Source organism: Camponotus vicinus, unplaced genomic scaffold (genome assembly GCF_025532165.1).
Source record: "Camponotus vicinus isolate PSW18456_S1 unplaced genomic scaffold, iyCamVici1.0 SCAF_3, whole genome shotgun sequence".
NCBI lineage: Eukaryota > Metazoa > Arthropoda > Insecta > Hymenoptera > Formicidae > Camponotus > Camponotus vicinus.
In genome coordinates this window covers 2,351,734-2,366,830 of record NW_028141967.1, presented here as the reverse complement: position 1 = coordinate 2,366,830, position 15,097 = coordinate 2,351,734, and the positions used below count along the sequence as shown (strand labels likewise).

At 35.0% G+C, this 15,097-nt stretch overlaps 2 protein-coding genes across 5 annotated transcripts; both read left to right on the top strand.

Moving 5' to 3' along the window:
• Positions 1 to 521: 521 nt before the first annotated feature.
• Pins (G-protein-signaling modulator pins) lies at positions 522 to 6,248 on the top strand. 3 transcript variants are annotated; one of them, XM_083094589.1, is made up of 9 exons: positions 522 to 740; positions 951 to 1,316; positions 1,489 to 1,631; positions 1,729 to 1,968; positions 2,044 to 2,518; positions 2,768 to 2,982; positions 3,081 to 3,225; positions 3,404 to 3,624; positions 4,046 to 6,248. In XM_083094589.1, exons 1-8 carry the CDS (start codon positions 696 to 698, stop codon positions 3,605 to 3,607), a joined length of 1,833 nt encoding a protein of 610 aa, XP_082950715.1. In that variant the 5' UTR covers positions 522 to 695; the 3' UTR covers positions 3,608 to 3,624; positions 4,046 to 6,248. The 3 variants fall into 3 exon arrangements, with proteins under 3 accessions (XP_082950715.1, XP_082950716.1, XP_082950714.1); XM_083094590.1 differs by having other exon boundaries at positions 956 to 1,316; positions 3,404 to 6,248; XM_083094588.1 differs by having other exon boundaries at positions 3,404 to 6,248.
• Positions 6,249 to 6,268: 20 nt separating this feature from the next.
• Positions 6,269 to 12,620, top strand: LOC145968787 (androglobin). 2 transcript variants are annotated; one of them, XM_083094576.1, is made up of 9 exons: positions 6,269 to 6,581; positions 6,721 to 6,798; positions 6,897 to 7,086; positions 7,264 to 7,485; positions 7,704 to 7,811; positions 7,896 to 8,110; positions 8,293 to 8,719; positions 9,031 to 10,916; positions 11,072 to 12,620. In XM_083094576.1, the coding sequence occupies exons 1-9, from the start codon at positions 6,378 to 6,380 to the stop codon at positions 11,636 to 11,638; spliced, it is 3,897 nt and encodes a 1,298-aa protein (XP_082950702.1). In that variant the 5' UTR covers positions 6,269 to 6,377; the 3' UTR covers positions 11,639 to 12,620. The 2 variants fall into 2 exon arrangements, with proteins under 2 accessions (XP_082950702.1, XP_082950703.1); XM_083094577.1 differs by having other exon boundaries at positions 6,495 to 6,581; positions 6,670 to 6,798.
• Positions 12,621 to 15,097: the final 2,477 nt, after the last annotated feature.

Sequence of the window (15,097 nt, the reverse complement as noted above, 5' to 3'; positions counted from 1 at the left end):
TTCATGTTTTGTGGTACAAAAAATATTTTAATTAATGTTTCGTTTGTTTATTTTCTTTTATATTCATATTTTATTTTGTTAATCTCTATATGAAATTAAATAAAGATTAAATATAAGGAATTTTTTATTATTTCTTATTATTATATATTATTTCGATATTTTAATCAAATAATCATAATGTTTAGTTTCTCTAAAACGTTTATTTTTTATTTATGTTGCTAAAATATAATGTTTATGTAAAGTTTAAGATTTGTCTGATTCAAATATGAGCGGGAGTTGCTCAGATCTAGAGGACCAATCAAAACTGGATATCACATGGCATGACTCTTATTAGAGGGTCTCTACGATAACTCTGCCTCATAGGTAGAATTTCCGAACGCACTCCTAGTAATATATTTCTCTCTATAAAACAGCGCCATTTATTTGGACTTTGGACGCGTCGCAGAGTCGCTTCGCGTCGAGGAGCTTCGCTTCGGGAGGATAAAAAAATCCGGAGGATACCCTCGCGGGAGTAGGAGGTGGAGGATGATGCGATCATGAGCGAAGATTCTTCCTTTACAATCGGAGTACTCTAGTATCATGCGAGCATCAATCATCGTCGCCTCGCGAGCCAACAGCAACCCACGTTCCAACAATCGACGCTTGAACAATTACGTTTGATTCTGAGGAAGAAGAAAAAAACCTAACGAGTTAGGATGTCTCTGAGCGCCAGCGCGGAGAACCTCTCATCCGAGGGACAAGTGAGTGTGAATCAACTCTCCGAGCCTGATTATCGTCGCTGATTCTCTCACGTATGACTCATACCTCTGTCGAGTCTATTTTTTCTGTCTCTGCACACATTTACACCGGCTTTGTATGGCAAATTAATATGGATAGAATTATGCATTATGCGATTAAGATTTTTTGTCAAAGATAATATTGGGTATATAATGTTTTACAATGTTTATCAGAGTAGCGAGAGATGGAACATGTGCCTGGAACTGGCATTGGAGGGCGAACGCCTGTGCAAGGCTGGCGATTGTAAGTCTGGGGTAGCATTCTTCCAAGCAGCGATTCAAGCTGGCACAGATGATCTGCGGATACTAAGCGCGATTTACAGTCAGCTAGGCAATGCGTACTTCTATCTGAGTGACTATGTTAAGGCAATGCAGTATCACAAGTTGGATCTGACACTTGCCAGAAACATGGGCGACAAACTGGGGGAGGCCAAGTCCAGTGGAAATTTGGGCAACACGCTGAAAGTTATGGGCAAGTTTGACGAAGCTATGATATGCTGCAAGAGACATCTAGAGATCTCCAGAGAAATCGGAGATAAGGTATATTCCAACATTATTTGTAAGTCAATTGTGTATTGCATGAAACTAAAATTATTCAATTTTAATAAAAATATAAAAGATTAAAAAAAAAGAATAAAAAAGCTTTAAAAGCCAAGATTGTATTTTCCATGAATTAATTATTTATTAATTCTTATTATTTCTTAATACACAGCTTAGTGAAGGAAGAGCTCTGTACAATTTGGGAAATGTATATCATGCTAAAGGCAAACAGGCAGGTAGAATAGGTCATCAGGATCCAGGAGAGTTCTCTGAAGATGTTCGACAGTGTTTACAACAGGCTGTACGCTATTACGAGTAAGATCTCGATTATTTTATAATTATTTTCCATTAATTTTCAATTATACATTATTTATAATATTTTTTTAATTAATACTTTTTGCTTCCTTTGTAGAGAGAATTTGGAGTTGGTGAGAGAACTGGAAGATTCTGCAGCACAAGGCAGAGCGTGTGGTAACTTGGGCAATACGTTTTACTTGCTGGGCGATTTCCAACAGGCTATTTACTACCATAATGAACGTTTAAAAATTGCTAGAGAATTTGGCGACAAACCAGCCGAGAGGAGAGCCAACAGTAATCTCGGGAATTCACACATATTTCTGGGCGAATTCGAGAAAGCTGCACAACATTACAAGTAAGTATTACAACTTTATCGAATCAATTATACATTTTGTTGTTCAAATACATAGAAAAATCGTTCGATTTTTAGGAGAACTTTAGCTCTTGCGCAAGAGTTGGGTGATCGCGAGGTAGAAGCGCAGGCGTGCTATTCTTTGGGCAACACTTATACTCTTTTACGCGATTACTCGGCAGCCATCGAGTATCATCTGTGGCATTTAGGTATAGCTCAGCAACTAAAAGATCGTGTTGGCGAAGGACGCGCCTGCTGGTCATTAGGCAACGCCTATGCCGCAATGGGCAATCATGAAAAAGCGCTACATTATGCAAATCTGCATTTACAAATCTCAAAAGAGTTGGAAGATGAAATGGGTCAAGCTACCGCGCAGATGAACATTGACGATTTACATAAAATTCTTGGCCTGGAAAAAAGTCAGCAGGAAAATAACAAAGAGAATGTGAACACGCAAAAATTATCGACAAATACAACATCGAACATTCCGACGACTACGCCTTGCAGATATAGGCTCAGACGACAAAGCATGGACAATCTCGATCTCATAAAGGTTTTTATAATTTTTTTTAAGAATCGCACTATTGTGAGATTAAACTGAAACAAATCGGCTTATAATTGTTGCAATTTATTTCCATTCAAAATTTTTTTTTCATTACATAATTTAGCTATATATTTCACTATCAAGAGATATTGTAGAAAGTATTAACTTGATTAAGGATTATATAGAAAAGATTAAGATTAATTTGATTTGAAACATGTAATTCCATTTTTTAAATAGTAAAACTAATTATTTCATTAGCTCACACCCGATACAAAGCAAAAGGATAAATCAGAAATTGTATCGGAGAAAGGCAACAATGTCGCATCGCAACCATCTCAGGAAGAAGATAACTTTTTCGATCTGCTGTCCCGGTTTCAATCGGGTAGAATGGACGATCAACGTTGCGCGCTCAACACAAAACATAATTCCAAGTGTCGAACGATTACATCGGAAGTATCCGATATGGAAGATAAGTACGTGAAAATATTTTATCTTAGATGGAGTGATATTATGATATATTCGTGACAATTTATTGCTTTACATTTTTAACTAACTGATATCTCATTTGCAGAGATGGCGAGGATTTGCTAGAATTAATTGCCGGAATGCAAAGCAAACGGATGGATGAGCAACGAGTGACATTACCTTATCTGCCGGGGCTGAATACCGATCAGGATGCGGACGATTCCTTTATCGAGATGCTCGTCAGATGCCAGGTTGACAATTTCAACTAACATGCAGAAATTCTTATTGCTTCATTACAAAGTTTTATTGCACATTGTCAGGAATCATATTTCATATTATTTATTTTTTTATACATATGAATATCGAAACACATATTGTATTTGCGAAATGTCTTATTGAGAAAGACAAGAATCATGAATTTGCTTTCAGAGTTCGCGTTTAGAGGACCAACGGAGTCCTCTACCAGCTGCATCAACGTTGCAAGATGCCGAGGAGGAAAGAAGTCGAAGAGCCAACGGAAATGTTCAATCGGGTTCTACTATGCCCGAGGAAGATCTATTCGCTCTAATTCAAAGACTTCAAGCCGGACGGATGGAGGATCAAAGAGCTTCTGGACCTGGCAAAGCATGCTAAACTCGCTAAAGCAAACGGTGACTTAAATCTTCATGATACGTTCCACTTGTGCTGAATTATCTCGCCTTATTTACCTACCTATCCTCGAATTCTCTTCGTTTTTCTTATCGTCACGCAATTCTATTATCTCGATTACTTAATAGAAAAAGATACTATCTAAACAGCTCAGTTCTGATTAAAAAAAAAGCAACGATTCAAAATGTTTCATTAGAGGAATCAAACAATGCTAATTTGAAGTGCGGAAACATTTTTTTAAGTGTTAGAGGGAAAGTTAAAAGAATCAAATAGAAAATATTTCGTAGTTGTAAACGTACATTCAAGCAGCTGTATTGATAGTTGAAGAAGAGAATCTTTAATATTTATCACACTCGAGAATACTTTCTCCAAGATTCTATACTTTTTCTTCTTCATCCAAGATTCTTTTTCTTTTTTTTTTAGTCTTCAAGTTTGAGAAGTATCGAAATAACGGATTCGTCCGATTTTTGCACTCAGGCCTTTGATTCCGTTCAGATAGACTTAATTCGCGTAGACTGTAATGTCTGTAACAGTGAGTAATTGATAATCAATATTCTATAGCTTAGCGACTGTGCTAAAAGTATCAGTTGTATGAAAGCATTATAGGACAATGCAATAATGAATTTTTTGATTTTGACCGTCTAGTGATAACTGCCGTTAGTATCTGGCTATTTGATCGAACATTGAGTAAACTGAATACGAGAGCTATGTTCGATATATAAGTTATTTGTCAATCGTAAATGGGAATCGCGAAAATGTTACATGTAATGCATTTGCAGATCTCTACGACTTCGACAATTTATGTGACACGCCAGTATAACTAGCACCGGTTTTAGTATTTTATCAAGAATTTTATAATGCCTGTTTTACACGGAGCTATAATTGCGCGCGCAAAACAGGTTTCTCAAACACTGCCAGTTTGAGGGTGCGAATTATTTTCGGACATTCGTTCATGATAAACGCGGAAGGCCTTTTAATGTTCGCACATCCTCAACAGAGATCACATAGGTTTATTATTTTATATACATATATATATTTTTTGTGCGTATTTTTCAATTCACTTCAATATATAAAAGACGAGAGAGCAAGATTATTTTTTTAAAAAATATATTGTGCATAAACGTTATACAGACAATGGATAAGAAAGATATTCATGTACCGCCGAGTTTCACTATCTAAATAGTTTCAACTATTTTAGATTGCAACAAATAATTGTGAATGAATAACACCAACAAACAAATCGAGCGAGGAAGAGTCAAAAATTAAAGTGAATTCACGAAAGTTTTCGGTTATAATCGAAGGCATATAAAGCTTTCAATTATTATTAGAGCTTTTTAAAATCTACCTTAATGCAGGATTCTTTTTTATTCTCATTTAAAAATCTTTCATCTTCATTATTATGTAAATGTATGTAGTCAATGAGGAAAATGCATTATAGGTTGCATCGATTCTACACACAAGCACAATTACACTTTACTTACTTGATTCACTCTCGCATATAAGATACTTAACTACTCTCTCCGCTGGATGAAGTATTTTTTAAAAGTTTTAGATAGAGAAGAAATTACGAATCTTTATAGATGAAAAAAATAATGGTGTGTGAATATTATTTTTTGCTTATACATTTAATAAGGACAGAAACTCCTAATGAATTAGTGCCAAAGATTCTCAATGCGCTAAAAAATGAATCTGCTGAAAGAGAAAAAGAAAGTTTAAATAAATCTCTATATTTGTTACACAAATAATATTATTCCTGTGAAAAATTGATTGTATCATAACAAAGTAATAACTATTGGCGAAGGTCTATGTCTATTTAAAATTGACCAAGTACTAAGTGTAATTCATTCTATTTATTCATTTTATTCTCCACGAAATTATTAAGATAATTACCTTCAAGGTATATCTCTTCATTTTAATTCAAACTCTGGAATTTTAAAAAAATTCGTATTATTATCTAAATAGATTTATTTATCTAAATTATTAACAAATGTGGAGAATGTGTATAGTGTGGCGTGTCATCTGTTCTAATGATCAAATGTATATATAATTATAAGCAATTCCACGCTGATTAACATGTCGACTTAGCGACGAACCGAATGGCAACGATGTTATTTACGTGCGCGCCAAAAGACGAAAGAAATATTGATAATAATATAAGTTGATAATTGATTCAACAAAAGTGCAAGAGTAGTGATATACTAATTACCGAATCGATCGATACTGAGCATCTTTTGCTATATATTGCTATGAAATTATAATTAAAGAGAAATCTCTCGTGTATATATAATATGGAATAACTTTGATTTTGTCGATTAGAGAAGGAATTAAAAATATTGCTGAGACTATTAAATGACAAATAAATGCTGATGTAGGACTTTGTAGGTCTTTCGTAGAATTTTTACAAATTATTTTTTAAATATTTCTTAGAATACTTTAGACTATAATTAATTTTACTTTATTCTTTTTTTATAATAAATAATTGTTATAATAGACATAAGAATATAGGTTCTTCTAATCGAGTTTTTGATTTACGATTACCGGAGGTATAACTATACATTCCATTCTGTCCATATAATAATGTTATAATATATAAAGGATCAATAAAATATTTACTTTTTTCAGAAAATTGATGTTAATATTATTATTTAATATGTATTAATATTTACTCCATATATATTGTATTTATATATGTTTATATGCCATCTGAAGATGCCGCTTTACATATGATTTTCCTTGCGATATCTTCCCATACAATATGTCAGGAAAATCTAGAAATAATCAATCTGATGTCGCAAATGTATCGTGGCTGGAATGGAAGGATTCCGATCTGAACAACGAAAAGTGGGGAGTTCCCAAAGATGGTCCCGATGGATTATTCTTGGATACGGAATATGTCGCAATGCCACGATCCTTGAAACCTGACCGATGGATAAGAGCGAAGGATTTACAGCGCTTAACTGTATTGTCATTTACGTACTTTAGATATAACACACGCAATTATTAAATTAATACACATATTATGATCTTTAAGCTTTAAAATGTAACAGGTTTATATTTGATTGTAATAACGTAAATCACAAATGTGGAATACTCTTCAGAGTCCATTGACGGTATACACAACGATTGTGGAATATCCTGATTTAATTACAAACAACAAGCATTTATTACATAGCGAGGTATTTTTCTAATTTTGCGTAAAGTCAATGGCTTAAGAATTAAAACAATAATAATATAATGCAAAAAAATAATAATATAATGGTAATTTCTACAATAGTTTGTAAGATGGTTCATTTCCACGCTGAAGAATTTGCAATATTGCGGCCGAGAAGGATTGGAAATCAGCGGGCAAGACTCGAATTTCACCTGGGCTGATAGTCACAGACCCTGGTACGGTTGGATGCACGTGTATTCATTGAACAAGGCTGGAAAGGACATTCAACATCGACCAGTGATAAATCCGAATGGTGGATATAATGTTCTCGCGGTGATACAGAAATTTTTAAATAATTTAAAACGTAGTTGCTCTTTTTTTTGTTTCGTACCATATCAAGAGAAAATTTTTTACAATAAATTGAACTCGCTAAACAATAATTCTGTCTTAATCAATATGTCATAAGCAACAGGCGTCAATCTTTTTTTAGGAAAGTATATTGTAAGATTATATCATATGGGATGCTGGCGTCGTATTCTGGTAGATGATACTATACCCGTGGATAAAGGCGGTAGACCCCTTTTACCGTGCACCTCCAACAATTTCGAGCTGTGGCCGATGCTTCTCGCCAAAGCATTGCTCAAGATTGCCTCGCTCACCTGGACGGAACACCGCGAAATCATCGACTTCCATCCAATCTCTTGTTTAACAGGTTTATCCATCCGTCGTTTCATTCGTCAACATCATTAAAAAAGACACTAAAATCACATACATTCTTTGAACAAAGTGTACCTTCAAATTTTTACTAATTTCTAATATAAGATTTATTCTAAAATGTATTATCTGCCATTAACAGATAATCATCTTGATTAATCTTATCGACAATTTCGAAAGATTTTAAATAAATAAATGAGTTTTAATAATACGTAGGCTGGATTTGCTTGACGCTAGACATCACACACTTGTCGCTACAAGATAAATGGGACTTGCTGATGAAATATTCTGAACATTTCGAATGGACGTCGCAAATTACTCGTGGTAATACGATCCTAAGTGTGTCAACTTACATGCTTATGATTGTTGTTTCGATTACTATTGCGTTCTATTTACACTTCCGAATAGAAAGCTCGAATAGCATTATGACCGACAAGACGAGGAGACCTGGAGAAACTTTGCGGCTACTCACCGAAACCGAGAAACCTCAACCGATCACGTTATTCCTTCTCTTGGCCGATACCCGAGAACTCGGAAACAAAGCAGTACCTGGTCTGTCACCTTGCTGGGATCACGTAATTCACGTCGTCCAGTCACGCGATATTCCTCTGGATCCCAAAGACGTAAAAAAGTTCAACTATCTCAAAAGTGTTAAAAAAATCACAAAAGTCTAAAAATAATAATTTTCTCTAGAAAAGATCTATTAAAAGTATATTAAGAGTATCTCAAGACATTTTTTATTGTTTTGTTAGATGTTTTTATTTGGATTATAATTGAAGCTTTGAAACTTAAATTGCTTCCCGAGGTAAAACCGCCATTAGCAAAGTGGAAATTGCATCGCTGGTTAAAATGGGCCGTTTCGCAAAATATAATCGATCCCACCGATTATTTCGTTCCGATTCGTTACTTGAGGTTGATCAGTCCTCTCGAGGAATGCGACGAAAGTGATGCCGCAGGAAATTCGAGTTTTCCAAACGAAATCGAGCAGTCTGATAAATCTGCGTGGAGAACGAAATCTCAGAAAGCATCAGATTCATTCACGACGAAAGAAGAGACAACAGGAAATGTCAGTCGATGGATTGACTTTAATATGATGGCACCACACATAACGAAAATACAATTGTTTTATAAGCTGAAGTATTTTCGGTGCACGATTCAAGTAATAGGGGATATGTTAAAAACAACCCTCAGGAATCGCAAAGCCATGAACAAAGTCGAGAAGGAAAAAACAGGTAATTCAGTTTTCAGAAATTTATTCTCATTATGCTGACATCAAAATATAATAAACTGGTAGCTCTATTCAGACAATATTTGTCTCTAGACTACAGACTTCTTAAAAGATGTTCTTTAGTCACCTTTAAGATTTTGAGAAGAATAATAAATTTCATCTTTAGGCCTTTTTACACTGATTAGATTCTCACTAAATTCTCAAATTTTTTTTCTCTCTAGAGTTCAGATTTTTAATAAATCAGATTTTTTCTATGAATGCAATAAGATGACATGGATATTTTTTCTCTCTGAATATTTATAGAAATATTTTCAGAAATTCTCAATACAAGCGAAATTCTAAAGTCTAGAAATAAACCCTTGTATTTATTCTGCGACTCGCTGGAGAATAAATTCTTCTTGATTAATCTTTGCGCTGCGTCGAAAAAGAAAGAAGAGTTGCATCTAAAGGATTATCTTATCTTGGAAAAATACAATTGGTTTTTCGGATCAAATCGATCGGATCAGACAATAATTATTTCCACGACCGGTAATAAATCAACCGTCATAGAGCTGGAAGCTGGCAGACAACTCTTACGAATTTATCGCCGTTCGGAATCCAGTCTAGTGATCATTTCTTCTGATACGGATTTTCATCTCGGAAATCGAGCGACTGTGCAACAACTGATGACCGCAGAGTCCGATAGAATAGAATGGACATCGAAGATAATCAAGGATAGTCTCTGTGAAGCTTTTCGATCGTTCGGAACAAATAATTATCCAATAATGTTGAGAAATTACTATCAGAGTTACATGCCCGATTCACAACACATTCTTTTGAGAGAAGATAAAAATTTTACTTTGCTGATACACCAGTTCTTTGTAGAAGAACAGGTCCGATTAATCAGGAAAATCGTTCCCGATAGCGATCTCGAAAATATCCTTCGATCTTTGAGAATATTTTTTCTGAATCCGGATATCAGACTTAAATACTATGACTTGACAAAAACTCAGAGAACACTTCAAGATCTTGAGGCCATGAAAACATCATACAATCATATCTCTGATTGCAATAAAGCAGCCACGATAGTTCAGTCCTTCTTCAAGATGGCTCTTGTAAAAAGATACAAACAACTTCATAATCCTGATCATACTCTACATATGCAGGTTCGCAAGGAACTTTTGAAGATATCTGATTTATTCGATTCATTTATCGTAAGTCAGTTGCTGAGGAACGTCATCAACCGTCATGACAGTTTGCGCGATCTCTATCCTTATTCCGAGGATTTCGCGCATGTCCTGAATATCCAAGAATTCAAGGGTGCTCTCGAGAACATCGGACATGAACAATGGTTTCTGATTATCAGACTCGTCGTGAATACCAGACCTGCAGAAACTGTCTTCGCGGCCTTCGAATTGCTGATCGATCTTCCTCGAGTCGCATTGCGCGTCTTCAACAATCAAAACGAGCACGAAGTAACGCGTATCGTGAATCACGTGGCTCCAGCTCGCTATAAATATCTGTCGGATGGTTATACGGTATTTGCTTATGGCTGGAACGAAAAGCAACGCATCAGGGAGCTAGGTTGGGCGATTCGCATAATCACCATGAAGGGAGACCCAATGTTTTATCAACCAGGCGAGAAGCAAATCAAAGCTCCCAAGCTCACAGTTGATGAATTAGTTGGTACTTATGTTCCGAACATCAGAAATTGCATCTCGCGATGGGTTCTGCAAGCGACTTCGGGAACTACCATCTCGATAAGGTTTACAACTTCTTACAACTTGGCGAAAGTCAGAATGAAAATTACCGATGAAGGAAATAACATTTTGGCTGATGTGAGAGGTGGTTCTAAAGTTTTCCTACCTTTAATTATCTTAAAATGCTCAATCAAGAATGAAAATTATAAAACTAAGAAGGGAAACCAAGAATTAAATGAAAAGTTTACAAACGCAGTGGAAGAGAAAAAGTTCTATTACATAGATGCTTTCGTTCTTGACAACAGTTGGCCTCTTACAGATGTTGAATGGGCTGTCGCGAATCAAGCGAAGACAAAAAACGCAGAAAACTTCAAAACGAAGATGCAATCTGAGATTAAAGTATCATCAAAGTTAAATTCATCGACGACGAGAAAAGATTTGAAACAATCGAACAATAATCAACCTCTAGAACCGCCATATTGGATTCTTCAGGTTGTTACAGACGCTCGGGATGCTATAGAAGTATGTACAATTTATTCATTCCAATTTAATAAAAAATATCTAATTATAAATAAAAATATCTCATTTAAAAATCATATTAGTTACTAAAGAATTAACATATTTTTAAATTTCTTATTTTTGTTCAGTTTTATTCTTCACATGTGCATTTGCGTTAGATTTATCAAGATAAGAAAAGGGAGCAAGAAATAACGCTATTAAAAGAATCCTGGTGGTCAAAAGATCCAGGTAGATTCAAACGCGGAAAAGAACTTCGAGAAGCCTTTCTGAACGCGCACGCCTTAAAATCTGAACCGGAACTGTCTTCAAACCAAAATATAGAACAATCGAAAGTAGAAGACGAAGATATAGCATTCTGTCTGTCACATACGAGACAACGTAGGACTTTGAAACCACCAGGATTTCACCGTCTGCCTGCTTTAAACCTGACGAAGTATGCGAGAAGAGATGAGGTCGCAAGACCTCATCATAAAAAGAAGAACTATAACGAAAAAATGCAAAACCTCAAAGTCGATAGTCAAAGAAATTATTCTAATTACTTGGAAAACTTGGCCGAGTTGATAAACAAACAACTGCGAAGGTATGCAAAGTTCTTTAGGAAGAAGGAGGAAAATTTCTGGCAGAGAAGAAGTCTGATAGATGCTGTTTACGAGTCGAGGAAGAGGTACATTGACAGTCTGGTATCCGAAAGAGCGTGGACCAAAGAGAAAGGGAAAAAGAATTGAAAAACTTTATTTTGCCGAGTAACAATAATTTATTTATCATGTTTGCGGATATTTTAATTCAATAATTCATCGCTACATCTAAAAATAAAGAGCGCTGACGTAATAAGAAGATAGATTGAACTATTAATCGTAATAAGCGTGTGGACGTGCGGCTTTACGATGTTGTTTCGTAGCATCGTTACGATGCTCCCTGTTCATTCGCGAGAGACGCGCTCGCTTCTCGCTTCTTGATGACTGTCCACGATCTGCCTTTAATGACGCTTCTCTTGCCGCCCAAGAAAGAAGTAACGGCGATCCATCCCGCTTATTTTTCATCTGGGACCAGTCCACGCGGTCTAGCAGGATTATTATGAAACTGCGAGAGGAGACATCCACACACGAGGGAGATTGCTTCGAGACGTACAGCGGGTGCAAGGAATGAATACTTCTCAACATTTCTCATGAAAACTCCGATAAATCGTTTGTTTAAGTAATGATAGAATTATTGTCAATCGCAATTTCGAACAGATGTTCAATTTTAGTTTCCAATTTCCACAATTTTAATTTTAATTTTTGTCTTCATTCTACTTTTCTATTTTTCTCGTCTTAAGTCTAAGAGTCTTTTTTTAAGTTCATTGCTTCTGAAACGGGAGCCTATCGTACGCATTATACATCGCGGCAACGTACGCGCTGATTGAAGGTGCAGCTGCCGGCTCGAGATCGGCGGTAGTCCAGCTAGTAATCACAGTCGATCATGTTTGTGTTGGACGATCTCTCGTCTGTCGCGTTGCAAATTACAATCACGACGTATCGATGCGTCTCATGCGAGTCGCGCGCGAGTACCGCGTATCCAGGTATTTAATCTCGGAATGCGTAAGCTTTTAAGCCAGTATAAAATGTTGCTATTGTTTCGAATTTCAATTCGGGAATTATATTTCAAATTAATCAGGATTTTTTCGGGATAAAAAATATTTATAATAAATATTTATAATAAAAATGTTTATAATAAATGTTGCAATAATAAAATAATCAATTAATAAAAATTAATTATTAATTAATAAATAGGCATCTAATTATCCAGTAAATTAAGAATTTCATAGTACAAAATTTTTCCAATGATATAATTAGATGCTTTTATTAATTAATTAATTATTAAAAGCATCTAATTATATCATTGGAAAAATTTTGTACTATGAAATTCTTAATTTACTACGGATCGCGAAGAATATCAAGCGCGAAAGTTGCACGCTTGCATTCATAAGATCTTCACGAAGCAATCTTTGATTGCGAAATAGCATCTATTCCGACATCTGACACGATGTCGAACCCCCGGAGTGAGTTCTCTACTTTGCATATGAAAGAAAGCGTTTGATTCCTCGGATAAGCCAAGAGAAACGAATAGCGGCATGCTTGACACGCCTCGTTTGCCGCCTGGAATTCGCATGAGAAAAGTCGAATATTAAGCTCAGTGAACTTGACAATGAACAAAATAATAATTTAGGATTTTACATGTATAAAGATGCAAAATTTCCGACGCGCGCATTCAAATATCACCTTCATTTAATAAAAATGTCGGATTATAAGGATCCAATTGTCATATATTATAATACATTGAATATCGAGCATGAAAATAACTGAATATCGAAAAAAACTGAACCCACGTGGGTGCGACAGGCAAGAGGAAGTTTCGCTGCTGACAAACACTTGGTGGATGCAGATTTTACTGTATTATCGGTCATCTCTCTCTCGACTCGCGCGAGTCGGACTCGGAATACCGAGTTGTGCTCCAATATGCTTTATATGCGCTCCCATTAACCGTGTGTATATACTCGATTTTCTCTCTTTGCTTTTCCACTATATACAGGGTGTCACAGACCACCCGTATCAGCCGAATATCTCAAAATCTGAGCGCGGCAGACAAAAATATTTCAGACAAAAGTTGTAAGGTTTCAAGTAACGCATTACATGGCGATATCAGTTTGACCTTGAAGAGTTATTTGAAGGTCACGTGAAGGTCACCGTCAATTTCTTAAATGGAACCCCCTATTTTTTATTGCATATTCTTGTAGCTTATCTCGAGGGCTTTCCAAAACACTATAATAAAATATTTTTCCCTCAAGTACTTATTGAGTTATAAGGCTTGAAATCATTTCTTAATTTTACATAAACCGTAAAATATCTTGTAAAATATTCATTTTTCGATTATCTTACCTTAATACTTTTATGTACAAAATAATGAGAGAAATCAATTGGTGTAAAGAAAACACATAGTTATTTTTAAGAAAAAATATGTAATTGTTAATTGCAAATTACATATTTTTTCTTAAAAATAACTATGTGTTTTCTTTACACCAATTGATTTCTCTCATTATTTTGTACATAAAAGTATTAAGGTAAAATAATCGAAAAATGAATATTTTACAAGATATTTTACGGTTTATGTAAAATTAAGAAATGATTTCAAGCCTTATAACTCAAAAAGTACTTGAGGAAAAAATATTTTATTATAGTGTTTTGGAAAGCCCTCGAGATAAGCTACAAGAATATGCAATAAAAAATAGGGGGTTCCATTTAAGAAATTGACGGTGACCTTCACGTGACCTTCAAATAACTCTTCAAGGTCAAACTGATATCGCCATGTAATGCGTTACTTGAAACCTTACAACTTTTGTCTGAAATATTTTTGTCTGCCGCGCTCAGTTTTTGAGATATTCGGCTGATATGGGTGGTCTGCGACACCCTGTATACGTATATGTACGCACACTATTGCGTCGCTGCATTCCCACCCGCATATCATTAGTCTGTCCGAGGATCCTGAAGAACTACGTTAAATTCCGTCAGCGACAATTACGTAATATCGATGAAAAAAAACGGAGCAAAATCCATATAATCTTTGATATTAAAAATTTAAATGCTACATTAAAAGGTAGATTATGTATTAATAAATTATATATATTAACAATTTTAAAATAATTTATAAAATTTTGATAATATTTTTTTAAGATTGCAATTTGTAAATTAATTTTCTATTGAATATTATATTTTTTCCTATGACTTATAATCAATTATTAACGATAAAATATCCGCATATGTATGTAAGATTATAAATGCATTACATGTCCTACATAAACAATCTCCGGAAGCGTTGGCTTGCTTCTAAATTTGATACAGAACCCAAAGGCCAATGTCATCCGGATTTCTCAATCGAAGCTGTAGCCTCATTTGATAACGTCTGAATCAAGCTCCGCATTGTTAGAAAATTCCAGCACATTATAATTCCGGAACTTGAGGAGATTGTAAAAATTTATCTAACATTAACTAGAGAGCTTATAAAAGTATGTTAACATGCGGGATAGCTTCGCCAATCGCTCCTTTATTACATAAATTATCATAACTCTTGGATAAATATGGGCGCTCGCAGTAAAATGGATTATATAAGAAGATTATATATAAGATGCAATAACATTTTCATTAATCTGA

Excerpts from the sequence above, each read along its gene's own strand:
- Pins (XM_083094589.1), top strand. The coding sequence starts at position 696 with ATGTCTCTGAGCGCCAGCGCGGAGAACCTCTCATCCGAGGGACAA. Across the intron at positions 1,632-1,728 it reads CAGGCTGTACGCTATTACGA|AGAGAATTTGGAGTTGGTGA; the intron begins GTAAGATCTCGA and ends CTTCCTTTGTAG. Across the intron at positions 3,226-3,403 it reads AGATGCTCGTCAGATGCCAG|AGTTCGCGTTTAGAGGACCA; the intron begins GTTGACAATTTC and ends ATTTGCTTTCAG.
- LOC145968787 (XM_083094576.1), top strand. The coding sequence starts at position 6,378 with ATGTCAGGAAAATCTAGAAATAATCAATCTGATGTCGCAAATGTATCG. Across the intron at positions 6,799-6,896 it reads AGCATTTATTACATAGCGAG|TTTGTAAGATGGTTCATTTC; the intron begins GTATTTTTCTAA and ends TTTCTACAATAG. Across the intron at positions 7,087-7,263 it reads ACCAGTGATAAATCCGAATG|GAAAGTATATTGTAAGATTA; the intron begins GTGGATATAATG and ends ATCTTTTTTTAG.